The 27,354-nt window shown below is 46.4% G+C and overlaps 1 protein-coding gene across 3 annotated transcripts in view; it reads right to left on the bottom strand.

Annotated features, from left to right (window-relative positions):
* LOC144752901 (lethal(3)malignant brain tumor-like protein 2) overlaps window positions 1–27,354 on the bottom strand; it is a 376,713-nt gene that overhangs the window by 259,717 nt on the left and 89,642 nt on the right. For all 3 annotated transcript variants that reach the window (XM_078640731.1, XM_078640741.1, XM_078640737.1), the window contains exons 3-4: window positions 8,191–8,324; window positions 6,654–6,804 (exon numbers count right to left, since the gene is read on the bottom strand). In XM_078640731.1, the coding sequence (XP_078496857.1) occupies window positions 6,654–6,804; window positions 8,191–8,324 (285 nt within the window). The remainder of the gene's footprint in view (window positions 1–6,653; window positions 6,805–8,190; window positions 8,325–27,354) is intronic.

Here is a 27,354-nt window from a genome sequence, read left to right as displayed (position 1 = left end):
ATTCTACTAAATTGTGCATGTTTCTGATGAGTGTAGCTTCAAACTGCTAGATCAACTGGAAATTTTGGAGCCAAATTGATTAGGTAAAAATTGGGGTGTTCAGAATATTGGGGTGCACGTGAATATTAGGGTTCAGCTCCCATGCGTTTGTCAATAAAGTCGGCCAGAAGCTTTTAGGATTGGAGTGATCTTTACCTTCTTTAGAGATGGCAACAATGATTGCTTCAGCCACCATACCAGTGACTTTACCAGTGGCGGCGAAGTGAATAAGTAGCATTTCCCTATGTGGAATAATGTGTGAGCAAATGTTTTGTAAAGGCTAGTAGGCAACCCGTCAGGGCCTGGCGCCTTGCCAGCAGAGTGGTTGTACAAGGATTTTGCTTTTGTCAATTGTCTTGTTTAGAGAAACGTCATCTTTGCAGAGCGATTTCATGCAGACATTTTGTAAAACTTCTAGGCATGCCTCTTTGGTAACGTTATGTTAGGAGTGTAAAGAGAAGGACAAAATGATTTAAAAACCTCTAAGATCTCAGCTGTTTTGAATGTAATATACCTGTGGTGATCTTTAATGGATTTAAGTAAACTGTTTTTGTGTTTGAATTTTAGCTAGATTCCCAAGGACCTCCAGGCCCTAATAGGATAAGAGTTTAAGAATATTTTGCTTTTCTGGGCTTCAACCCCTAAATGGGCTTGTTTACTCACAAATACATTGTATTCATGTTTGAAGTCAGCAAGAATTGTAGGGTCCCAAACCACGCCCTCATCTTGTCCATGGCTTTAACTAACAATCGGTAACCAGGGTAGCTACTTAACTGAGTTCAGTGGTTCTGGAATCAGGATGACAACCTCCAACCCAGAGAGGAGTGTGAAGAAGAGAGTTCAAACACATCCAGAAGTAGGAGAGGATGCAGGTATAGGCACCCAAGTGGTGAAGGGAGGGGCAGGAATGGTATAGTGTCACTTGTCTCAGTTGTGAAGGTGATGGGGCAGTATCCTTAACACTGGTATTGTTGTGCTTGCTCCTTGGGACTGGGGTGGGCAGCTTCAGTCCATCAAAATGTTCTTCACCAATCCCATAGCTGACTTCTGCTGATCACATCATCCTCAAGACAGGTGCTGCCTGCTTCTCCTGGCTCTTGAATATCCTCTCCTGGTGCTGGTGCTCAGGAAGGCAGTCATGACATGTTCACTAAATAAAGAACTGACTGAAGGGGCCAATGCTTATACACTTCTTGTGTCGAAGGCAGCATGTTTTCAAGCTCTTAAGGATTGAAAATATTCCTCCAGTTCTGTGGGGGTAAGTGCCTGCTGTTGCTAGTCAGTTTTTCAGGGCTACTGTCCACACTTATAGCAGTGTGAGTTTGCTCAGATATAATTTTGATTGCCCTTTTTTTCTGGAGAGTCATTGTCATGTGAGAGGAACAAAAATACAGGACATGCGTAAAGTGGGTTTCCTTTTGGCAGGAGGAGCTCTGAAACTTCAAAGATTAGGGCCTGGCAACCTCATCCTACACAAAAGACATCTCACTTCAGGGAGGGAGATACCAAGTGTGTGTGTGCGCGCGAGGTGGTATGCCAAAAAAGGGCATAAGCCATACCTAAATCAAGACCACCATGTAGTGCAGCATGCATGTAGACCTATGGGATATGGCACTGAATTGCCCATATACACACACATACAAAACAACAAACACACACACCATACCTAGGGTTGTGCCTCTAAATGGAATATATGCTGCATTACAGTACATTTGATTTAGCCTACTCGAAAGTACAGTAGACGCGGTCACAAAATGGGTTCAAATTTGGATGTACCCCGATATCAGATTCCATCACGTGTCAAAATAAAATGTAAAATCAGACTTTACAGTGGGCTTTCAGGATTGTCAAGTCTACGGATGGAAAAATACATAGAGCTGTCCATGAATATAGAATGGCAAGACAACAGCTTTATAAAGCATCAAAGAGGACCTTTATTTTAACTGCCCTCCCCCACCCATTTATTCCTCAGCTCCATCTGGTTCCATTTAGTTTGGCTCTCCACAATCAGAATAGACACGTTAACAAGGCGACTGTAACCTTCATAGCTTATGTGCAAGGTCACCCTGCTCCTACTGTCATTGGTGGGTGGGTGGGTGGGTGGGTGGGTGGGTGAGTGAGTGAGTGAGTGTGTGTGTGTGTTGTTTTGATCGTCTCATAAAGGCCCAAGTGACTTGTCCGAATGGTACCAACAGAGTACTGATAGACAGATAGTTTTTACAATGATCAACATGAAGCCATGTCTTCGGGAGGTAAACAAACAAGTAAATATTGTTTCCGGATCAAGTTCCGTTGCACAGTAGAATACAACCAGTCAGGGTGCTAGCTAATATGTTGTTCTAAGTGAAAAGTGTGTTGTTCAATTAGTGTAGGAGAGTAGGATCTGCTTCCTATGGTTACCCCCACTTTTTTGCTGTGTTTCACAGATTTATCGACTTTAGTCTGGCTGGGGCCCTGCTAACAAGGACCCCAGCCTAGGTGTTCCTCTCTAAACTGATTGCATGTACATTAGGTACACCCCAGATTGGTTACTGGGTTACCCTTGGGAGTCCCTAGTATATGGTACCTTAGGTACCAAGGGCGTAGGTACCCAAGAGGCCTACCAGTGGCTGAAGCATGTATTATGCCACCCCTGAGAAGCCTTCCAAAATGGCACCACAGGTCTGCTACTGCAGCCTGGGTAAGGTGGTACTTGTACCCCTTACGGAGATATAGTATACCTTTATCTACCTATATATACAAACACATATAAACCTATAAGTGACTCCTATGGCAGGCCTTGACAATCTTGATGGCAAAGTGCTTGGTTTTGTGTGAGAGGGTGCTAAAGCATGAGCTGAGCCCCTCTGCAGCTTTCGGAATCCCTTCCTTATAGCTGTTCTGTGATACAGCCATACCATATACTCTTAAGTGCATTATAACCTCGCGGTTAATGCCAGCTTTGGAATGGCTGCATCAAAACATGTCATGTTTGGTGTCAAACAAGCCGCCAGTTCTGGCGGGGGGTAGCATTCCACTCTTCTAGAGGGAGAAGACATGTACACACTGGTCTAACCGGTAAAAGTTAAACAGAGCCACAACATCACAAAATGGATGCTGCTGCCACAGACACGAGTCTGACTTCCGGCTGCTGGACGAAACTCTGGGAGGGGAGGCCTGGACAATAGGTTTCCTGCCCAGGGAGGTGTAACCACCTGCCCAGACAGGTTTTAGTGTATTGGGGCAGGGTGGATGCATTCAGAGCATGCTTTTCAGACAGTGCCTGGGGCACACAAGGTGTCCCTGTGCATACCCCAGTTCAAACCGGTTGCTTGGGCACTCAGCCCCAGCTCTGGCACGAAACTGGACAAAGGTGTAAGGGTGTAACCACCCACTCCCCAGGACCTCCCATAGGTGGGACCTTAGAGTTAGTCCATCCCCTAAACTTAGAATAAGTATAGGACCCCAGCCCCTAGGACTTTAGATTACCCTGGACGAAACTCTGCAACATATATCTTAGACCTTCGACATTCTAGATCGACTAGAAGAAATCTCCCTTGGCGTCAAGGAGTGACTCCCCTTTTCAAACAGGCACCAAAGAAGCATCTTGCCGGTGTGCATTTTCGAGGCTCCCTGCCGGATCCCGAAAAATCTGTGACACAAGACCTCTCTGAGGCCGACACGAGATCTCAGCAGAGCAGAGACCTGTAGCCATCAAGAGAGACGTGGGACCGGATCTCATAGACATCCAGCAAATTTGGTAGTGCAGCAATTTCCTGAGCTTTCCCGAAGTTGTACATTGGGCTACTTGTAGTCCAAGCCCTGAGCACCTTTTGCACTGATTTGTGGGCCTACACTCCACGAGTGTTCCATGGGCCCGTTTCCTGCATTTCTGCTCGAGGCCCCTTCGCGATCCCTGGTCCATCGACTGGTAGGTCCCCACAAAGGAATCTCTTGTGGGCTTCCCTGGTTGCTCCAGACGTGCCCCGACTCCCCCCCAAAGGGTGAGTCCCTCAGTCCTTGCTGGTCTGCTCCGAAGCCAATCTTTGCATCTTGCGTGGGTTGCTGTTGCCAAGGCTTGTTGGGTCCAATCCGGATACCGACGCTGCAGCACTCGACATCTGACGTGGTAAAGCTCAAATCCAGCTCCTGGTTGTTGTCGACGCTTCCTGTCCCTCGGAGCTGAAGAGTCAAGCTTCACCTACATCACCTGAAATCACCCGACATCTGCTGGCATCTTCTTGTCGCCTTCCTGGTCACTGGCTAGTGACCCAGACTCTGTCCCCTCTGCTTTCAGGTTCTTCAGATCTCCGATCCACCCTTGGATCCATCCGGACACTTTTCATCTGGTCGCCTGCAGCACTTCTTTGCAGCTCTCCACAGGAAACGACGACGAAACCAGGCACGAAAAGACACATATGCACCCAGCTTCCCTGGGTGAGGTAACATGAGTCAAGTAAAAAAAAAATTTTTTACTTGACAGTATATTGGTGCTCTATTTCCCCTTGGGTAATAAGGAGCCCCTCTCTTTGGTTTAAGATGAGGTAACATGAGTACTTCGGTGATCCCGTAGGTCTTGACTCTCAAACTGTTCAGTACTGAAGGGGGGTTGTCCTAGTCCACTCCTAAGTGTCCTTATTCTTTAAAAATCTAATCGTGACTTTCTACATAGAAGTCAATGGTGATTAGCGGCTGTGTTTAGACACTGCACGCGTCCCCCGTGGGTCTCCTGCGTCCCTACCTTCGGTGGTTCCTAGTTGCCCCAGCGGTTCTACAGACCCTAGGTCTTATCTCTATATTCACAGCTGTACTTATACCACTTTCTTAGTATATGGTTTGTGAGGCCCCTAGGGCAAAACGTATACTGTGCTAATTTACTGTGTGCTACTTAAGTTTTCTGTAAGTACTTTTGCCTCTAGCCTCAAAAAGAGACTAGAGGGATGTGCTTAGAATAAATACATATATTTTATATATATACACCTGGTGTGGTTCTCTTTTCATTAGGTCATTCATGAGATTATAGACTTTTAAAACAAGCTGCTTTACATTCCTTCAAGACTTAGCCTGAAGGCTGCTCTCCACAGCTACCACTAGGATAACTTTCTATAAAGATGGTCTTAAACATACCATCAATAGGTGTCGTTTGGACAGGAGCAAGGTGCCCACTAGAATAGTGGACAGCATATGCCAGGCCAACTTCTCACAATTAGTATATACCAACTTTCTTTTTCCATTCTGCAGCTTGCATAAACAATCCTTTGTACTGGCGGGGCCTTTCCTGCCAGACCTGTAACAGAATCATATAAACAAACGTTACTTTCTTTACGGACTACTTGGTGCATAACAAGGAGAGGGCAGTCAATCCTTCCCAATCATCTTTTGGAGACCTTGCTCCTCTGAAACGTCAAGGGTTGTGCCCTTTTCCAAAAGGAAATGCATCAAGAACCTGCCAGGACAAGCTGGGGATGTTATTATTTGAGGGCTGTGGAAACAGCTCATAAATTTCAACACACTTTCATCAATCATCATACAAGGAGAAAATGCCAGCAGATTAAGGAGCCATTTCTACCATCCATCCAAGAAGTAAATGAGGGTGTTGTCTTCAGTGATGAAGATTTTGAACAAAGCTAGATCATAGTTATTGATCTTCCACAAGGGGACGCTAGAGACCAATGAAAATTGGACATTCTGCACAGTCCATCAGCTTCCGCGTTCTAGACTCCTAAAAGAGCTTGGAGTCCATACAGCACTCCCAAATGTAAAATGTAGATGAACATCTTTCAGAAACAGCATCATTATTATGTGGTCTGTGTAGAAGTAGTTTAGAGGTGAGCCATCTTCTGTTGGACAATTCTGAATATTACATTCATGGCTCTGAAAAACATTAAGGCTTCAATGCCTAATGTGTAACTTACTAGATTTCTCAGAGACATGCGGAAAGCACCTCCCAAACAACAAGAAAGATATCCTTGCGGTGATTGATACTCCCAGGTCAACAAGAGGTCTCTCTTCAACAAAGGTATCTAAAATTACAGTTTGTAAATAACCCTCACTGGACAGGGCTCCCTATGACCTGGGCCTGAATATTTTCTCTCTCTGAACTATCTTTCACAGATACTAAAAACCTGTATTAAACCTCATACGTCCCGGATTGCAAGGCATTTACACACTGCACCTTTCAAAGGTCCTTTTTCAGGGCTTAGGATTAAATTTACGCCGCAACAAAAGGAATTATTTGCCATCACCAGTTTTAAACAAGCCGTACTAGCATAGCAATATAGGCTAGTGTGATGATCTCAAGTAAATACAAGGACGTGAAATTATAGTTTCTCTTTGGGAGAGCAACCAACTTCTCCAAAGAGAAACCAAGTCTGATTTTCCTACGTGCCACTATGGAACCACCCTGTTGAAAGAAAGGTGATTTGCGTGTTTGGTGTCTATAACGTAGGTAGAAGACTGCAGTGTGACTGGCTTCCACGATTAACAAATGAATCATTGTGGTGAGCCCTCTGCCCTCCCACTGCAAATGCTAGGGTGGGCTCTTGCTGAAAAGAAACAAATATGCCTCCATTTGCAGCCCCACCATGTATCCATACTCAACCGCTACAGCGCTCCTCCAACACAGATCTACTCACCTCCCAGGATCCTGCTCTCACTATCTTGACTTGGCGGGGGAGGCGTGTCACATGTCTGCTGTCCGGGGCTCGAGGTGTTCAGGTAGGCACCAATCTTTGATGACCAGGAAGCCTTCTGTAGCACTGTTGCTTTTTTCGTAGGGGGGATGCCCTGAAACCAAAGAAAACTGGTCATGAAATCGGTCAGACAAACTCCTGTCCAGGAATGGGGAATCTTCCATCCAACTTCACCATCATGTTCCTCTAGGGATTTACACAACGGTCCTTCAATCGGATGGCTCCCCCCACTGCCATTCACGGACATATTTGTGAAGACAGCATTCTCATACGGATGAAAACAAAAGAACACTCAATTCACAAGCCACTGGGGACCAACTACCTGCCTGCCAGACATACTTAAAGTCAAGGGAATAAATGAACTCAACAAGAAAGGGGAATGACAAAAGGGGACAGGGGTAAAGCCTGAGAATATGCATTCAATGTGCATAGTGAACGAGACAAACTGGCATGTCCTCAGTTGCTCATCGGCTGTCACTGAGCAGGTTTCTATAGAACTAGAGAAACCCAATAGAATATTCTCTTCAGATAGTATCTAAATTATGCTTCAGGCTGACATACATCGTATTTGAAATACTGCGGCAGTTAGTTACATGTGTGTCACTAACATCACCAAACATCACCACGTCCGCCCCCTGCTTAAAGACCTCCATTGGCTCCCTGTATCGGAGCGCTGCAAGTTCAAACTAGGCTGCCTGACCCATAAATCTCTGGCCGGCATCGGCCCTTCCTTTATCTCCTCTCTTTAATATCCTTATGTCCCCTCCAGGCACCTCCGATCCTCTAACCATGCGCTTCTTCAGATTCCTAGGTTTAAGCGCAAAAAACATGGAGGTCTCAGATTTTCCTTCCTGGCTTCCTCATTTTGGAACTCACTCCCATTCGAACTCAGACTCTCTCCCTCTTACCCTCACTTTAGGTCTCTTCTCAAAACCCACCTCTTCCGTTGTATTTACACATAGGCATTTTGTCCTTTCCTGTTGTGCCTCTCCCCCCAGCGCCAAGAAACCGTCCGGTGTTAGTTGCGCTCTACAAGAATTTTTTACATTTTACATTACATTAAATGGTCTTCAATAAAATGTAATTGCTTCAACCACAAGTAACATAATACTAAACTCCAAAGATTAGCTTGCCCAAACGATTTGTGCTGGTTTCAGATTTCCTGAGTCATAATTGCATAGCAGTGAGCACTCTCCTCCCTGTAATGGAGTGGACAGGTATATTAATGGGAGTAGTGTGGAATTTACAAACGCAGTGGGCAACCTGCACAAAAGGTAATAACAAGGAGACAAAGGGCCAGTTTAGGAAGGCTGCAGTGCCGACCCAGAGGAATACATGGTCATTGAGTTGGGGGTGTTCATAGACCTCAAGGATGACATGATCAAGAAGGTGAGTTTGGACATCAGCCTTGAGGCAGATATTCATACTGACCAGAAGGGGCTGCACAATAAGGCCCAGGGGGGGCAGTGTAGATACTGACCTTGAGGCGGGCGAGGATACTGGCCTTCTTGGAGTTTGAAGAATAGCTTCTGGAACAGGATACACTGCAGAAACGCTTAGTTTTGGAGAAGAAGGTATCTCTGGTTCCCACAATGCCACACATCTCGCAGATCGCTGTGGAGGGAAAGTGAGGGGGCAAAGTGGAAAGGTCAGCGATGCAGGATTAAGTGTAAAGGAGGCGTAATAGGAACACGATGCCGTGAGAGTGAGGTGGAAGGAGAGAGCATAGTTAAATGGACATGGGTATGAGAGGAAAAAAAAGATGGCTGTAGAAGGTAAAGAATGAAGAAAGCAATGAAGAGAAATCAAGCGTCAATGTAGCAAAAATAGAAATGTGACGAGGGAGAAAGAGGGAGTAAAGGTATTCAAAGAGAAAGAAGGAATAACAAAACACAGCGGAGATGTAAAAAAGCTTTTATTTTTAACTTTAAGGATATTTAAAACATTACATATTTATTGCAAACCTTAACTTTACCATTATTTCGAAGCTGTGGCTAAAAGGAAAAATTCCAGGGTTCACAGAAACACAAACTTGCCCACCCTGAATGATGTTTGCTGCAATACAAGGTGGTGCATCCAGTTTTAGGTACAAAAATTCGCTCCATGAGGATAATTTGGATTACTCATGTCTCCTACGCCAACATGGTTGAGCCAAGGACTACTATTCACTTTTACCATCAACCATCTTGTGTTAATTAAAAGTAGCCCATTTATCAGCTTTGTACCTCACTCGTCATATTTGATATTTAACATGAATCAAACATACCACCCCCATCAACCACCCCATTTCTCAGCCTAAGCCAGAGATCATTACCCATGTTGATTCCTGCCATAATGGGACTACGTCACTCTTTAGCACAGAAGAGAAATGCAACCACAGCTTGCTGGGATGAAACAGATCCCTGCCCAATCACACCATTTATAAATGGCAAACTATAAGAACAGGTATAGGGCAGAGAGGTCGTAAAAAGAACCCTCCAAAGCATTTTAATGCATCTCTGAAGAGCTTGAAGCATTTCTCACTCTGAAGCAGCGCTGGTATAATACAGGGTTTGCCGCCTATGCATTTCTATTGGTGTAACAAACAAAATGAGCACTGGCAAAGCCAATAAGTCGCACCTTTGCGAGAGCTATTGACTTTGCCAATGTCTTTCAGCCATATTGTACAACAGCGTGGTTGCTGTTCAGCATAGCTAAAAATGTGTGGCGTGGCATAGAGTGGCATGGCATAGAGTGGCATGGCATAGAGAGGCATGGCATTGAGTAGAACGGAGTGGGGTGGAATACAGTTGCACGGAGTGGCGCAGAGCAGAATGACAGAGCAGAGAGGCACAGTAGTACAGTTGTGGGTTTAAGTAACTTAAACAAGGAATCAAACTTAAAATCAGTGCATAGGTATGTGGCACGAATGGCTGTAAGGTAACAAAAATAAGCATGTGGCAGCAAGCATTATGAAGGTGTAAATGTGTTCTTGGTGACATCTATACATTATAACAGCGTAATCTATTCCAAGTAAAAAATTATTTTATTTTTAGATGTACAAGTAAGCCAAAAACTGCAGGTGCAGATTAACAATGTCTAAAAACAGAACGAATTAAGAAAGCAGCACGAGAACTGGAAACAGAGGTAGTGCCCTGATATGCGTACCACCTAAGTCACAGCACAATCAATGGAGGCACACTAATTAAGTTGAATCAATCGGTGCTTGGTTCATGTTCTACAGAAAGAAAAGGAAGGGACACAAGGCCCGCGCTGGCCAAATAGGAGGCAGCCAATAAGAGTGACAAAGAAGCCAACGAATGGTAAGCGGGTTCCAAGCTCTTTATTGTAAACAATACCCCTCGTAAGCGAGAGCTCATGCGCTCACCAGCGAGACATAAAAATGTACACAAAAAAGTCAGCTAAATAAATATATTACTTTTTGAAAAACACATACATCAGTCCATTCATAGCATTTTAGCCCTAACGCCACCAGTTGATTATATGCAGTATAAACAAGCTAGAATAGTCATTGTTTTCAAATTGTAGCACATCATGCTTCAGTATAAAATTTTGCAAGGATAGCCGCAAGCAGAGGAGACACTAAGTGACCACAGAGAGACCATGCAAAAGGAAACAGAAGAAGAAAAAAACCAAGTGTAAAACATGCCATGCACTTTCTGAATAAGACTCACATTTTAAATTCCAAAACAAAAAAGGTGGTGCATAATCAATATGTAAACTAAGAGCAGCACCAAGCTGTATTGCATTTTACTGTATGGTAGCCTTTTTATTTCACTTTCCTACCTCTTACCAATGACAAGTCATTTTACATTTGGTCGAGTAGGTGGCTGAGGTGTAAGAATAGGAGATCAGTGTAGGTTGCAGTTTCATCTTCTACTGATTGAGGTTAGGGGCCGTGCGTAGGGCCCAGAGCCTGTGCTCAAGAACTGAGGCAATGGCATTAAACTTTATAAATAAATAAATAAATAAATAAATCTTACATATGGAGTTGCAAGCAAAGTTAACAGCGGATATAGTTGTGCATTCTGCTTACAGAAACCTGTCATTTATAGCTGTGGTGTCACCTAGATCCAGTATGGAAAAAGCTATGTGGATTTGCTTTCAAATTATAGGTGTGCGTATTCTCCTCAGGAACGTATAGTACAACTTGCACGATTGTCCTGAGAAGGAACTTTCACCTATGCAGATTTTATGAAAGTAAGGAATGAAGCCCATCTGAGGTTTCTCTTTTAGCTGTACAATATGAGTTTATATTGCAGGAAAGTTGGTCCCATCTCATGGTGATCAAGGCAAAGGGCTTTGAAAGATATCCTTCTTGAAAATAGTAGCCAATGCAGAGCCTTGAGTGCAGGGGTAATGTGGTCCTATCTACACATGTTTAGTTGTTGTCCTTCTACAATGTTATGGATTTGTTGAAGCTTGCCGACTGGTTTCCTGCAAAAGTCCAAAGTAAAGGCCAGTTGCATAATTAAGATGTCACATCACTAATGCTATTGACGGTAGGCAGATGCCCAAGAACAGAAAGATACGTAAAACTAGAATGCGGTGTAGAAGGAGTCTGTTGTCACTCTGTTAACTTAGAGTTGGAGTGAGGTGCTGGAATACATTATTGCAACTCTGTAGTTCAGGGCGGTGTTGGTCCCATCTTGAGATGATGCAGAGTCAAGGAATTGCGGGAATCTACCAGTATTTTATAAAATTGGATGTGTTAAGTTTATTAAGTTTAAGATTACTCTTTAGCATCCAAGACTTAACTACAGTAGGCAATCACCTACTCCTTTAGTCTTGACTACCGATGGTCTTTCCTGTTTTAGGAAGATCTAAGTGTTGTCATTCTATATGTGACCAGTAAGTTTGAAAGAGTTTACCAGGTTAGGAAGAGGTGGTAGGTCCACAATGAAAAGGAGGGGCTGAATTGTTATGTGTTGTTAGAAGAACCACCTCACAGGAGAAAGGTAAAAAGCTGAACAAAGGTAATGTGACAATCTGGAATCTATCCTTAAGAGCGGCTGTACCCAATTCTGGCCTGTAACAAGGATCCCTATGTCATATAGTCTTCAGTGTGCTACAGTGTCCAACTTTGATGAGAAGTGGCTCCAATAGCATCAAACGATGTCTATGTATCATCCCAGATGGAGTTTAGTGCAGATTCAGTGCTTCTTCCAGGTCCAAATTAAATATATTGTAGTATAGTTACCTGGAGATCTAGAAGAAACTGCTTTTTCCATGAGTTAACCTAAGGGCCTATTTGTTACCTGTCGGTAGGTTGCTGGGTCAGCCTGGTCCAGTCATCGTCTCAAAATAACTGGTTTGACATGGATGTTTTCAGGTTAACTGAGAGCTCCCCAGTTGCTAGGGAGGAATTGATGCTTGCTTTCACAGGTATGGCAGCAGAAGATCCTAGGAAGGCTTTAAAAAGGTTTGGGGGTCAGGGATCTGCTAGAGACCTTGCAATGTTCATACCTTTGATTAAATCACAGTGCTCTTTTATCTTATAGGTTAAAGGAGCAGTTTAAGCGGATCGGCGGTGAAGCCCATTTTGGTATGGCTGGCAATGGAAGCCTTTATTTTGGTAATTTTTGAGAGGAAGTGAGATTTAAGTTTAATGGCTTTTATGATGAAGTGCTTTTTTAAGGCATCACCCAGCACCTAAGATTGATTTACAAATGTTGAGTTACTGGTTGGTTTGAGGAATTTAGCAACTATTTCGAATAGCCTTCTGGTTGGGCATGTAGCATCTGAGATGTGTTCGGATTACTAAGATCTTGGTTTCCTGATGGAAGCTTTTTATATACTATGCGGTCTTCAAAGCAGATTTTTATTATTGACATTTTTACTCAAAAGGTCTTTTGAGACACCAGGCTTCCGTTTTACAAACGCTTTATGTCCTTACAAACCATCTTGCCTTTGTCTGTGCAACTGAAGGAGTGCTTTTTAGAGGGGTAGTACCAGCAGTCAGTGTCATCCATAGATCTGACCATTTAATAAACACTTATGAGCCCAAGAGGAGGGTGTTCATGAGTTTAAGACTAGACTCTTTGAGATCTAGTAGATATGTTTGTGAGGATGTACGCTGATAGCTGACCTGATCTGGCGAGGCATAGGTTGAAACAAATAATATGGTCATTATTTCATGTATTGAGCAGCTTTTCAGCGAAAGACCTATAATGAAGATAGCATTTAGGATGTTGCTAACCAAATGGGTGGAACAAGTGACCATCAGATGGAAATTGAGCACTTCACTTTTAGTGAGTAGGTGCGAGGGTAAGACGTAGTGTTGGTTTCCAACCAGATGTTGAGATCTAAGAATATAGAGATTCAGATGGTCCACTATAATGCCCGAGAGGGAGTCCAGAGTGTGGAATGTAAAAAAAATATCTACTTGCACATGGGACAAGTTGCTTCATAAATCCACTTGTTGTGTAAAAAAATCCACTTGTCCATTTGGTGCACGTAGTGCAGCGATAAGTTATGGCAGCAACCTTGCTCTGTTTATATCAGGGCTCATACTATAGTAGGGTTTGAATTATAGCAAATCTTGCATTTTGACACCTTTCTACAAACCTACATACTGGAGCTGGAGGTAGCGTGAAGTAATAGAGCCAATGCTAGAATGTGCTTTGAAGTCTGTGCAAACCTACTAGCTTGAATGTTTTAGGGGTTTTCACCAGCTTTTCTCCAATCTTTTCCCATACTGAGAAAGGTTGGAAATTTACTCCAAACAAGGGCAGAAATAAATCTTCTTCCACAGATGGGAAAAAAGTTGTTGGAAGAAAAGTGAGCTTGTAAACGCGCAACATATTTTCGCATGAACACATCAAGATGGATATCCGCTTGCGCTAAAAATGCAGTTCACAAACATTTTTCACGAGTACGATTTGCTGGCCTACTTCTGAAAATTATTGTGAATTCAATAAAGCTGTAAATCTGCACTACTACAATGGCATATGTCATGGGTGCACTTTTGTGACTTTATTTAAGAATTTAGGGGCATATATATAAAGCCTTTTTCTCGTTCACAAACGGGCCGATTCTCAGGAATCAGCCCGTTTCAGAATCAGCCCGTTTGCGAATGGGAAAATGCCTTTTGGGTGTATCATCCCAAAAGGCCCTCGCACAATAGGGAATCACAAAATGTGCGATTCCCTATTCTGCAAATGCATTTAAGGAATCGCAAATTGCGATTCCTTAGATGCAATTCTGAAAGCACCCAAGTTGTGTGATTTTGCCTTTAGAAATCTCAAATTACCACCAACTTCATGTTGGTGTAATTTGCTATTTTTGGGAAAAATTCACTTTTTTACATTTTTCAAAGCGCCATGTGGCGCACATAAATGCCCTTAGGGCATGTACGTGCATCACATGTGGAAACTTAGTTCAGGGGTGCAACAGGGTGTCATTTTGACCCCCTGCACCCTTGAAATTGCATTTGCAATTGGCAAGTACCTAATGGATACTCGCAAATTGCGAATATTCTCCCATTCAATCCTATGGGCCTGTAGGCCTATAGGAATGAATGAGAAGGTATTCCTTAATTGCGAAACACAATTTACGAATTGCAAATAAGGAATACGTAGGAATTGCAATTAATATTGCAAATCCTACATACATTGCCTTTTGCGAGTCCTTAATAGCGAATCACTAAAATTCGATATTAAGGACTCGCGAAACGCTTTCTTGATACATATGTCCTCTGGCCCCTAATTCGGTCTGGAGTTACCGGAGACTTTTAGTTTTTATTAATATTCTGTCTCTCTACCTATCTATAGACTGGCTTCACTGTGAGTGACCGCATTCTACTCTTTCACAAGGAGCATATCTGCACACAAAGTTGTTTTCTTCAGTGACAGAGACAACTGTTGCATTGTGTGGATTTTGAGACCAAAACAATATTATTGCATTTTGCCAATGTTTGCTATAATGGTGAGGGCCTGGCAGCTCCCTACTTTGATCGAAAGTAGGTGGAGAAGATGGATCACGCTAAGCAGCAGACAAGCAATGATTTTCACACTGTGGCTGAGTAGTCTTAACGGTCGATGTGTGTAGGGCATATTGGTGTGACCTCGCTAGCCCGCCATTGTTATGGTTCAACTGATTTCTGTAGATCAGCTATCCATCCGAGATTGCCTTATGAAGTATTGAAAAGAATCATCAATTAGCTGGGTTTCAGAAATGAAGAGAATAACCATGATGAGATCAACAGGCAGGAAATGGATGTGTTTTTTGGCTTTATACAGTCATTTGGCCTTTATTAGCATGTTAGATGGTGTCCGTAGTGTCCCCCATCAAGGGCTGTAATCTTGTTTGATCAGTGGTATTAATGATTGCTATCGGCACATAGGAAGTATACAGCCATTAGGACACGCCGCAGTCAACTGCCAATCTATAGACACTGGCGACTGCTCTGTGGTTTCCAACATTTGAAATGGAGGACAAGATAGAATTATTAGTTTTTCTCTTATGATACTTTGTGGCCACTTACATCTGTCATTATCAACAAGTATGACTTTTGCTGGTTCTTCTAGTTCATATTGCTGCTGGGCTCAAATCTTCTGATCCTCTTCTCCGATTGGAAAATCATAATGAGAATGTGCTTTAGATGATGTCCGATGAATTCATATTTGTATTTGTGTCCCAGGTCAGCTGATTTAGTTTGTCTGGGGGTCAGCTGATCCTTGTGTTGGTTGATGAAATGATTTTTCCAAGACATTTGGCAGCCAGGGTGATGCTAAACGAAGGTCCAGCTTTGCAGACTACACATCAAAAGGTAGTGAATGAGTGGACGTACAGGTTTCCTATGCATCGTATGGCAAAGCTCTACTTTTTTTTTCCTGATGAATGATCATGCAATTATTTTAGTTATTGCGCTGGCTAGTGCAGCAACAGAGCTATTGAAACCGCTTTGTCAAGTTAATCCAGATGGTAAAATAGCGACATCACTGGTTGTTACTCAGGTCAGTATAGGACACAGGTGTGATGAGCAAAGTCTTGGTGGAGGTTTATAGAGTTGGTCCAGAAGGCAATAAAGTGACTTCACTTGGTTTGGTGAGATGGGAGAGGCAAGTGCAGTACGAGCACTCAGGATTGGTAGAATAGTTGGTAGGTGATAAGGTAGGATAGCAGGGTTGATAGGTATATGTTGAAGGAGAATGACGTGGTGTGAGAAAGAAAGGAGTGAAGAAAATGGACAAGGCAGTGATCCTGCAGAGGTGAGGGAATATAGTACGTTCTTATGGTATGCCTGTTTACCCACATCTTTTATGACGGACACTACCGTCAGGGAAGTTTGAGAAGGGAAATCACAGGTACATCTGAAGAGGGAAACCAGAACTGAATAACAAAGTGTGAGGGGGCCTGCTGCCACAAAAACCCAGCGTCCTACATATATTCTTTTTAACATGCAGCACTTGATTCACCAAGAGATTTCATGGCCACAGGTCCGTAGTTCTTTAACATACAAACGGGTATGTCTCTGACGATAACTGAATTACAAAGTTGAAGGTAATGGGGCTAATGGTGCACGCAACTGGTGGCATGCTTCAGGCCAAAGCAAATACAAGACCCTTAATCCCATTTAAAGCTAGAAGCCTACGCAAAAAAGACAAACAGGGACAATTACACTAAAAGGAGAGATGGGAGACAAAGGCGGGAGTAGCCATGACCAGCAAATATACTTTTGCAGACAGCACTGCCTTTAAATCAGATTAATGAGCAAACAGACCATGAAATTGAATGGCTTTTCTTTAGTTATACAATTTCAGAGTTGCGTCTCCACTCAAGTCAAAGTACAATGTTGCAGAACAGACTCCCTGTGTTTCTTTCTCCATTCACTCCTCCCTGCCCAGGCAGGGAGAAGCACAAGTTGTTGTGAAAAGTGATCAACAATGAAACAGGATGTACTTCTATAAATAACACTAACCTGTAGCAGATGTACAGCACAGTATAGATCATGCCAAAGTGTTTCAACCTCAATAAACCTAAAAAGAATGAGGTCTTCTTTAGAATTAAAGCACAATAATTTCATGGAGTGAGTTGGAACTACAGCAGGAGAGCTGTGCTATTTGAACCGCATAAGGCGTGAAAGGGATAAAAAGAAACAAACAAATTGTGTATAAAAGAGCAGTGGACGCACAAGGCAGGGTCTCCGCATCCACCGTAAGTGAAGAACATCACGTCTGGTCTGCCCCTAGAGCTCGAGAGACTAGATCCACCTCAAAACTAGCCAGAAACAACAGCCGACCTCGCCACCAGCCAGATAATGAAGGGATGGCAGAGATCGGCAATGGATTATTGAATGTAAGGCCTGGCCACCCAGCAGGATAGAGCAATGCAATTCGGCCTTTACCAACACTAGATCTTCTAAATCACCCTCTGCGTATTACCACTGCCTCGTTAGACACTCTAGCAGAGGGTGTGCATGGAGTTTGGTGTGCTGTACTATTTAAATAAATCAAGCCATCTTGCCAAACAATCTCATCAAGTGAGGGGATGTCTAGTCTGAAAAAACAGAAAGTAGCTTATGGAACTGCATTACTCGCTCTTAGATGAGTGGCTTTTCTCAGCACAGCATTTAAGACCAACTCCAAGAAGGGCTGAATTGCTGGAGGTGAAGGTGGGACTTTTTGGTACTGATGGTGAACCCCAACTTGTGGACCAAAGACAACGGTGTTTGAATGTGGGCTATGCATTGCTCTCTGCTGCTGCTCTTGATTAGCCAGCTGTCTAGATAAGGAAAGGTATGACTGGTGTCTCTGCGCAGATGCAGTGCCACCACCACTAGGCACTGTTTAAACACCCTTGGACTTGTAGAGAGCCTTAGTGTAGCACTTTGAATTTGCAGTGTTGTTCACTTATCACAAATCTGATATGCCAGTGGTGGGCTGGATGTATGGTGATGTGAAAGTAGGTTTCTTTTAGGTCCCCTCTTTGGAGCAACAGGATAACATCCTACAGGGTGGTTATGTAGAAGTGTTTCAACAAAATGTAGTGATTTAAAGACTGGAGGTCTAGGGTTGGTCATAACGTAAATTGTAAAAATTGTAAATTGATACTTGTATAGCGCACTACTCACCCGCAAGGGTCTCAAGGCGCTTGTACGAATACCGCTGTGGAACCCATCCTGGCTTTCCCTGTGAGGTGTCCACTCCTGGGCACCCCCAAGGTGGAGGCCAGGCATCCTTAGCGTTGTGGGGGCCGTTGTGGAGATTAAGCAAGCTATTGCCCAGAGTTGCAGAGTGGGACTCCATGATTGGAATAGGCACCGAGGCGAGAATTATCAGGTCCGTGGAATTTTTGAGCCCAAGCCCCTCAGAGGCGGGGAATTGAACCCTGGTCCCGGGCTAGACCTCTGCATCAGGGTCTGCCGCTCTAACCATTGAGCCACACTTCTCCCACACAGTCTTTTTTTGTGAACTAGGAAGTACAGGGGATTAACTCCCCTGGCTGCTGGTGTAGGGACTACAACTCGATAGCACCTTTGGCAAAAAGCACCAGCCCTTCTTCCAGCAGTTGCAGATGGTTGCGGCTGAGGGCACGGCATCAAAGTGGAATGCCTGGTGGCATGCTGGGGAGCACTAGGTCATACCCCTGCTGCATTACAGAGAGTCCCTACTTTTCAGAAGTTATCCCCTCCCGCTGGGGAAGAAAAAACATTCAGATGTTGCAGGATCAGGGCGGAAACCTGTGAATAGTCACTGTGTTGAGACTGAGGATTGAAACCACCTCTCTCCCTGCTTTTCTATTGCCCGTAAACACCTTTGCCAAGGGGATTTTAAAGCTTGTGGGGGAGGGGGGAAAGCTGTCTTTGAACCATGTCTTGCCTGGAATTTACAAAAGGCAGAAGTAGGAGCAGAGGTCTGCAGGGCCCTCATGGCTTTGGCCATTTCTAGGTCTTGCTTTACTAGCATGTCGTTGACCTGCGGGCTGAAAAAAGATGCTACATATCGAACAGCACAATCAACAGATGTTGCTTAACTATTGGCAAAATGCCAGAGAGTCGTAGCCACATATGGCATCACAGAAGGATACTGGTGTTCATCTCTATGAAGGCAGAGTCTGCAGCATAAAACGACGCATGCCAAATGTTGGCACTGGAGATTACCTTACACTCTACTAGCAGTTCTTGGCTTCTTTTCTGATGGGCCCTTAAGAGGTTTTTCATTAGTTTCTCATTTTCTTCCCAATAGTGGCAGACATAACAAAAGAGCGAGCCAATAGTTTATAATTACTCATTGTGTGGTGGCCCCCAATGCCAAATGCTTCCCCGCTGCATCTATTTTTTGCCTGGGGTAGCAGCTTCTACTGTTGCTTTGGTTGAGGCTTAATTGGTCTCTGTGTCGACTACCAGCGAGTAAGGTGGGACGTGGCTGCTAATTTATACAGAGTCATCTACAGACGGTCTAAACTTTTTCTCTACTTGGGCGTGTTAAAGCCAGCCTTCATCAGGTCCTTAAATTCCCTGGGTTGGTCTTGAGCATGCCTGGGTGCATTGGGAGGTACTGCACAAACCTCTTGGTCTTAGAGAAGGTCTCAATGAGTAAGTCATACTCATCCTGCACCACATGCATTTTAACATTACGGTGCTGAGAAGCCTTTTACATTACCACATGATATGTGGTTGTACCATCCAGTGGGAAAACCTCGTCTGGTAATGGGTCCAGTTTTGGGTCATCTGGAGGGCCAGTATTGTAGTATTTCCAGGGATCATCTCACTTAGCAGGTGCTAAAGCCTCATAAGAAAGATCCCTGGGTTAGCACAGGCCTTCCTGACCATGGTCTGTGTGGACTGGCTGTGGAGAGGACTGAAGAGACACTGAAAGTGGACAGGGGTGAGGGCGACCGAGTAAGAGGTGGTGAGGTGCAGGAGGTGGTGGTGAAGTACTGGTAGCCATGTCCTTAACTCTATTGGGAATAGAAGGAGTCTAGAAAGATCTTCCTCAAAAGTAAGCCTCCTACTCTCTGGGATTGTGAGGTCATCTGTGGGTGCACCTGTGAACGGGAACTGGTCAGGAATTCCCCTCAGTGGAATGATATTCAAAGGTTTTCTTTTATCTTGTACTCAAAACTTCTTGGAGCGAGATCATAATTGAGTCCTCGCTTGTGTTGGACCTCGGAGTCAAGGGTCCTTTGGCACGGACCAATGCGCCAATCTAGCTAGTGGCCTCAGCTTCAAAGATGGTTTCTCAGTGCCTCGGGCTTGAATAGGTGGTGATGGCTGGCAGGCTCAACACCCTTTGCCAATGGATGGCTTACTTGGAGTTGCAAGCAGTCCTGAGGTCAAGCGGTTTTAGTGCTGCTTGAGGTTCGGCGCTGCATGCTAGGCTCCAATGGGACCATTGCTGTGCCTAGGCCTGCAGGCACTTTTGAGGTCAAACCATTGGGGTGGACCCTTGTGCATCTGAGGCAGAATAGCAGACCTGGGTGTGGTCTTGGTTTTTGGATGTGCGGGCCCAGAGGAATGGCATTCCTCCTCCTTGTGTTCTGACTCCGGCATCGTAGGACAGCACTTCTGGGCACTCCTGCCCCTAGTTTGTCAAAACACTCTATGGGCCTGTCACTTCTCCCTCTGCACCGTAGATATCTTCCTGACCGAAGAGGTCGTGGGAGGGGGATCTGGAGTGAATCATGGCTCTGTATGTTGTAGTGTGCCCACCGCCTCTCCCTTCGGTACCTATTGGTCTTCTGGCACCAATATGCTTTACAGGTGATGCAGATGACTTTTGTGCTCGGGTGATAAGCATTAGTTACACACCCTGTATTGATCTGACCAGGGAAATTCTGTGTGGCGCCCAGGACAGAACAGGAAGTGTTCTCTATCTAACATCACCCCCAAAAGTCCTTCTCTAGGTACAACCGGAGGGCTGCCACTAAACTTCTTGGCAAATAAGTACCATCGGTCCCAGAGCTGCCACTCTAATGTCCAAGTGTGATGACAGAAAAAAAAAAACAATCTGAGGTGTTGTCTTTGTCCTGGTTCACTGTGGACTGGGTGTATAGTCAGAACAGGTATTGTAATTTAAAAGCAAGTTTGAAGAAAAAACAAGATGCAAACACCTGCACTCAACACTAGATGACAGGGGTATGCAAGGCATGTGTATCTAAAGCCACACATCCTATGAAAATATTGCTTTCTTACACAAACCATGCAACAGGAAACAAAGGTACTCTATAAACTTCACAACTGACAGGCAGACTCATACCTAAATACTATTGATTTATCTCACCACTTACAATATCTGGGCCTTAACAGCCTTACTTAACAGATAAATGCCCTAATTTAACTGAAGAGCATGCCATAGGACATAATGTTCCTCCAGGAAACAATCTCTTACAAGCAGATCAGTGCAGGGACTCCATGGGGTTTTTCATAATGGGAGGGAACGTCAAAACCAAGTAATGTTGGCTTAGATAGAAAAACAAAGCCTAAATAGCAAAGCTCAGTCGCTATATGAAGGTTGATGGATATCTGCTGGGTCTGACAACAACATAACAAGCATTTGCAATGCAATAGGTCTCGCAGCATTCAAGTTTGAGTTATTGGCATTGTATATGACAATGTGTTGCATGAATTCTTTTCCAAACTCTGTATTGGCTGGTGGTGTTTGTGCCCGGTGAAAGCGTGCACTGACGGATGGTGGTGTTTGTGCCCGGTGAAAGCGTGCACGAACAACTTATGGCGTCTGTGCCTGGTGAAAGTGTGCACTGACGGCTGGTGGTGTTTGTGCCTGGTGAAAGGGTGCACTGGTGGCTGGTGGTGTTTGTGCCCGGTGAAAGCGTGCACTGACGGCTGTTGGTGTTTGTGCCTGGTGAAAGGGTGCACTGGCGGCTGTTGGTGTTTGTGCCCGGTGAAAGCGTGCACTGACGGCTGGTGGTGTTTGTGCCTGGTGAAAGCGTGCACTGATGACTTATGGTGTCTGTGCCTGTTGAAAGTGTGTACTGACGGCCGGTGGTGGGTATGCCTGATGAAACCATGTACTGATGGCTAGTGGTGTGTGTGTGCCTGTTGAAAGTGTGCACTGATGGCTGATGGTGTGTGTGCATGGTGGAAAAGCGTGCACTGACATGTTTAGAAGTAAAGTGCGCCATACTGCGATTGCTACAATAGTTAATTGTGGATGTGCTAACCATTGATGCGTGCACTGATGGCTGGTGGTGTGTGTGTGCTTGTAGAAAATGTGCACTGATGGCTAATGGTGTGTGTGCCTGGTGGAAGTGTGCACTGCCAGCTAGTGGCGTGTGTGCCCGGTGAAAGCGTGCATTGACGGCTGATGGGGTGTGCCTGGTGAAAGTGTGCACTGACGGTTGGTGGTGTGTGTGTGCGCCTGGTGAAAGCGTGCACCGACGTCTGGTTCTGTGTGCGTGTGGTGGAAGCGTGCATTGATCGCTGGTGTTGTTTAAATAGCAACATACTTGGGTCCAGCATATAGAGCACTCTTTTTAAACAGGCATTAAGAGTGAGACAGCACACAATGATCCAATGGTAATTACTAGTTGAAGGCAAATCGCATATAGAACATTAGGAACACTGCAATTCTTTACATTGATTCAGACGGTCCTTGCTGCATTCAGGACATTATCAAAAATCAGTCTGTTTCGTGAGAAGTAATACCTTACATCCTAAACAGCTGTTTTAACAGAATGTTCCCGACTTTAAAAAGAGAGATGACTAAAACATTGGCAGGGAGGCAGCATCCTGAATTTAGGTTGTATGAATGTTACTTTATTGTTTGACTGAAAGAAAAAAGCTCAACTATAATAAACTCCTAGCCAACGCTGCAACACCATTCTGCCAGCTAAGCAAGCCGAGTAAGAAGGGATGTGCGGACTTCACCCGAAGGTGTCAGAGCGAATTCACAATAGAAACAGAACTGATACATGAGAACATTACTAGTGAACAAAATACAAAGGCAAACGTTACATTACATGAGGCAAAAGTGACAATGATAACAAACCGTGCCTTACACAGTGTGTAAGGCACTTTTTGTTATCTTAGTCTAAGCCCGCCTGATTCTATGAAATGGCGGCGGGACGCGGGACAGGCCTTTATCCTTTTCTTTCACTTTCCGTTCCGCACTTCCGCCGCCGCGTATGCGCGTGCCACGTGCGTGGGGGGCGTGGGCAGCAGGGCTGGCTGCTGCTGAGTGGTGGTGAGCAATGCCAGGCAGCCCCAGGGCACGCACAACATCATGCGGGCCAATAAGCAGTAAGCCCCTGTGCGTGGCATATGGGGCGCGGCAGGCGGCGCGCATAGCCAAAGAAGAAGACAAGAGAAGAACAACGAAAACTACGAACTTAACTGCCTTCCAAGTCCAAGACAAAGCAGCCAGGCGGCCAGGCCCGCCCACGCTGAGCTGCCCTGTCCGATTTCCGAATCCGAGTCCGAAGACCAAAGTAAGTCACTCAGAGTCTGTCACTCCGTCTCCATCACCGACCGACGGGGCAGGGCTGCTGCTGGCTGCCTGCCTCCAGGCCTGCTGCGTGCACTAATTAGTTGCTTTCCTATCGCGCATTTGCCTGCTTCTTATTTATGTCCCAACTTGTCACTCGTGTTTGTCCCTCCTATAGAACATGCCTTCTCGCTTCTGTACTTCTTTGCTCCCGGGGCCGCACTCAGTGTTGCTCTCTGTTCTTGCCTGTGTGCCGCTTCCCTCCATATTGGGTTCGCCCTTGCACTCAACCAGCCCCCCAACCCCTGTTGCTTCCTCGCCTGCTCCATTTGCCCTCGGCTGCTGCTGAAGCAAGCAAGCAGGCAAGCCTATATTATAATAGTTACAGTGCGCAACGCACGCCAGGGACGGATGGTAACGGGCCCCGGCCTATAAACATTAATTATGGTGCCGTGGTGCGCACGCCCTACCGGCCTGGCCTGAGCCTTTTTAAAATTAATTAAATAGTTGGTAGTGGTACGCACTGGAGCCGGGCCGGGTCTTCATAATTAAAATGGTGCACGGGAGTGGCGGCGCGCAGAGTAGTGCTATTTTTATTTTGTATAGTGGTCATTTTCCTGCAGTTTTGCTCTTTTAGACTACTGTAAATAAAATGCGCTTTTATCAGCCAACGTAACGGTGTTCAATGCATTGGTCTTGTTAAGATGAATAGCTAAAATACTAGATTGTTATTCCATCATGTTTTTAAATGTTCAGCATCACATGCTTACTTTCGTGAGCTTTCTATGTACTTATGACATATGCATCATCGTTATAGTTGCTTCAGTCAAGGAAAAAATGCGTGTCTCTGCATCAGATGTTTGGTGATTAGCAGCTGTCCTAAGCAGGTGTTACAAAAGGAACCTTACATTATTAATCTAGTATGTTTGCACTCCGGAATTTTTCAAGCTAGCTCAGTTGGTTGATGCACCTGTTACAATGATGCAACTGCACCCTAATGGCCACTAGTTTGGAATCAAAGCAAGTTCGGCTCAGCATTTCATCCTTCTCATGCTGAGAAGATGAGCACCATGCCTCGAAATTGTTTGAACACCTTCTGGGGCCTAATCCATTTTTAAAATAAAACGTGTTCTAGCATCACTTCGTAATGGACATACACAGGTGATATTCACGTGGCTCCTTGCTCGTAGTGGGGAGTAGAATCAGGCCAAGCCCCTCTCCTGTGATAACAAAAACAACACTCGCAGGCAACAAAATACACATAAATGAGAGAGCTGGACCAAAAGCAGCAGAGTGCGGATCATCCTTCTCTTGCTCTGTCAGGGTAAGCTGCTGTCTGCTGAGCTACAAATGGGATCACATCTGAAAAGAACCCACCCGAGAGAGGAAGTGTAAACAAACACAGCGCGGTGTAATTTAGATTGATTATTGCAGTGGATTCTCGTGGATCGAAGCGCTCTCTTGTAGTGGGCTCAGGTGCACCAATTATCCCTAGACACCTGCGACTGACCTCTGTCTTTTGGGGTCATGAGACGATGAGAGAGAGGCAATGTGACCTGTCATCACTCAAAGATCTCTAAGCAGTTGCAAGACCTGGCATCCTTGACGTGTTTTCCTCTGTCTTTTTGCTCTACCACCTGTATTTTTGATGTTATGCTGGACTTCTTTTTTGCTGTTTTATGTACTCCGTACACTTTACCACTGCTAATCAGTGCTCAAGTGCAAATGCTACCTCTGTCATTTTTAATTCTGCTGGGTTCTCCATAATTTGCATATTTGATTTACTGGTAAGTCCCTAGTAAAGTGCACTGTGTGTGCCCAAGGCCTGTAAATCAAATGCATCTAGTGCGCCTGCAGCAGTGATTGTGCCAACCATATAAGCACCCCTGTAAACGTGTCTCCAGCCTACCATTGCAGTGCCTTTGAGTACAGTTTTAAACTGCCAAGTCGACCTGGCAAGTGCAGTCTCTTGCCAGGCCCTAAGCCTCCCTTTTACTACATGTTGGACACCCCTAAGGTAGGCCCAAGACACTCCCAGGGGCAGGGTGCAGTGTATGTTAAAGGTGGGACATGTGTAGGTATGTATTACATGTCATGATAGTGAAATACTGCTAATTTCGTTCTTCACTATTGTCAGGACTAGCTCGCCAATAGGATATTATTGGAGCTGCCTTGTATGTTTGCTGACTGGGAACACATTTTAAACCTAGATTGAGGACAGATTCCTCATCCCTTGTCAATACTTTCGTGGATAAATTGACTACTGTCGATGGTGGGATTTCTATTATTTGTAAAAGTTTCTGCGCGCGGGGCGCTGTAGAGTGCGGGGCGCTGTAGAGTGCGGGGCGCTGCGTTGCACTGTAGAGTGCGGGACGCTGCGGTGCGCTGTAGAGTGCGGGGCGCTGTAGAGTGCGGGGCACTGCGGGGCGCTGTAGAGTGCGGGGCGCTGTAGAGTGCAGGGCGCTGTAGAGTGCGCTGTAGAGTGCGGGGCGCTGTAGAGTGCGGGGCGCTGTAGAGTGCGGGGCGCTGTAGAGTGCGTGGCGCTGTAGAGTGCGGGGCGCTGCGGGGCGCTGTAGAGCGCGGGGCGCTGTAGAGTGCATGGCGCTGCGGGGCGCTGAGAGCGTGGTGCGCTGTAGAGTGCGTGCGCTGTAGAGCGCAGGGCGCTGTAGAGTGCGGGGCGCTGTAGAGTATGGGGCGCTGCGGTGCGCTGTAGAGTGCGGTGAGCTGCGGGGCGCTGTAGAGTGCGGGGCGCTGTAGAGTGCGGGGCGCTGTAGAGTGCGGGGCGCTGTAGAGTGCAGGGCGCTGCGGGGCGCTGTAGAGTGCAGGGCGCTGCGGGGCGCTGTAGAGTGCAGGGCGCTGCGTGGCGCTGTGGAGTGCGTGGCGCTGTAGAATGCGGGGCGCTGTAGAGTGCGGGCGCTGTAGAGTGCGGGGCGCTGTAGAGTGCGGGGCGCAGTGCGTGGCGCTGTGGAGTGCGTGGCGCTGTAGAGTGCGGGGCGCTGTAGAGTGCGTGGCGCTGTAGAGTGCGGGGCGCTGTAGAGTGCGGGCGCTGTAGAGTGCGGGGCGCTGTAGAGTGCGGGGCGCTGTAGAGTGCGGGGCGCTGTAGAGTGCGGGGCGCTGTAGAGTGTGGGGCGCTGTAGAGTGTGGGGCGCTGTAGAGTGTGGGGCGCTGTAGAGTGTGGGGCGCTGTAGAGTGCGGGGCGCTGTAGAGTGCGGGGCGCTGTAGAGTGCGGGGCGCTGTAGAGTGCGCTGTAGAGTGCGGTGCGCTGTAGAGTGCGCTGTAGAGTGCGGTGCGCTGTAGAGTGCGGGGCGCTGTAGAGTGCGGGCGCTGTGGGGCGCTGTAGAGTGCAGGGCGCTGCAGAGCGTGGGGCGCTGTAGAGTGCGGGGCGCTGTAGAGTGCTGTAGAGTGCATTGCGCTGTAGAGCGCGTTGCGCTGTAGAGCGCGTTGCGCTGTAGAGTGCGGGGCGCTGTAGAGTATGGGGCGCTGCGGTGCGCTGTAGAGTGCGCTGCGGTGCGCTGCGGGCGCTGTAGAGTGCAGTGCGCTGTAGAGCACGGTGTAGAGTGCGGAGCGCTGTAGAGTGTGGAGCGCTGTAGAGTGCGGGGTGCTGTAGAGTGCGGGGCGCTGTAGAGTGCGGGGCGCTGTAGAGTGCGGGGCGCTGTAGAGCGCTGTCGAGTGCGGGGCGCTGTAGAATGCGGGGCGCTGTCGAGTGCGAGGCGCTGTAGAGTGCGGGGCGCTGTAGAGTGCGGGGCGCTGTAGAGTGCGGGGCGCTGTAGAGTGCGGGGCGCTGCGGGGCGCTGCGGGGCGCTGTAGAGTGCGGGGCGCTGTCGAGCCCGGGGCGCTGTAGAGTGCAGGGCGCTGCGGGGCGCTGTAGAGTGCGGGGCGCTGTAGAGTGCGGGGCGCTGTAGAGTGCGGTGCGCTGTAGAGTGCGGGGCGCTGTAGAGTGCGGGGCGCTGTAGAATGCGGGGCGCTGCGGGGCGCTGTAGAGTGCAGGGCGATGTAGAGTGCGGGGCGCTGTAGAGTGCTGTAGAGTGCGTTGCGCTGTAGAGTGTGTTGCGCTGTAGAGCGCGTTGCCCTGTAGAGTGCGGGGCGCTGTAGAGTATGGGGCGCTGTGGTGCGCTGTAGGCTGCGGTGCGGGCGCTGTAGAGTGCAGTGCGCTGTAGAGCGCGGTGTAGAGTGCGGAGCGCTGTAGAGTGCGGGGCGCTGTAGAGTGCGGGGCGCTGTAGAGTGCGGGGCGCTGTAGAGTGCGGGGCGCTGTAGAG

This window comes from Lissotriton helveticus, chromosome 1_1, assembly GCF_964261635.1.
Source record: "Lissotriton helveticus chromosome 1_1, aLisHel1.1, whole genome shotgun sequence".
Lineage (NCBI taxonomy): Eukaryota > Metazoa > Chordata > Amphibia > Caudata > Salamandridae > Lissotriton > Lissotriton helveticus.
This window is presented reverse-complemented; position numbering and strand designations above follow the sequence as displayed.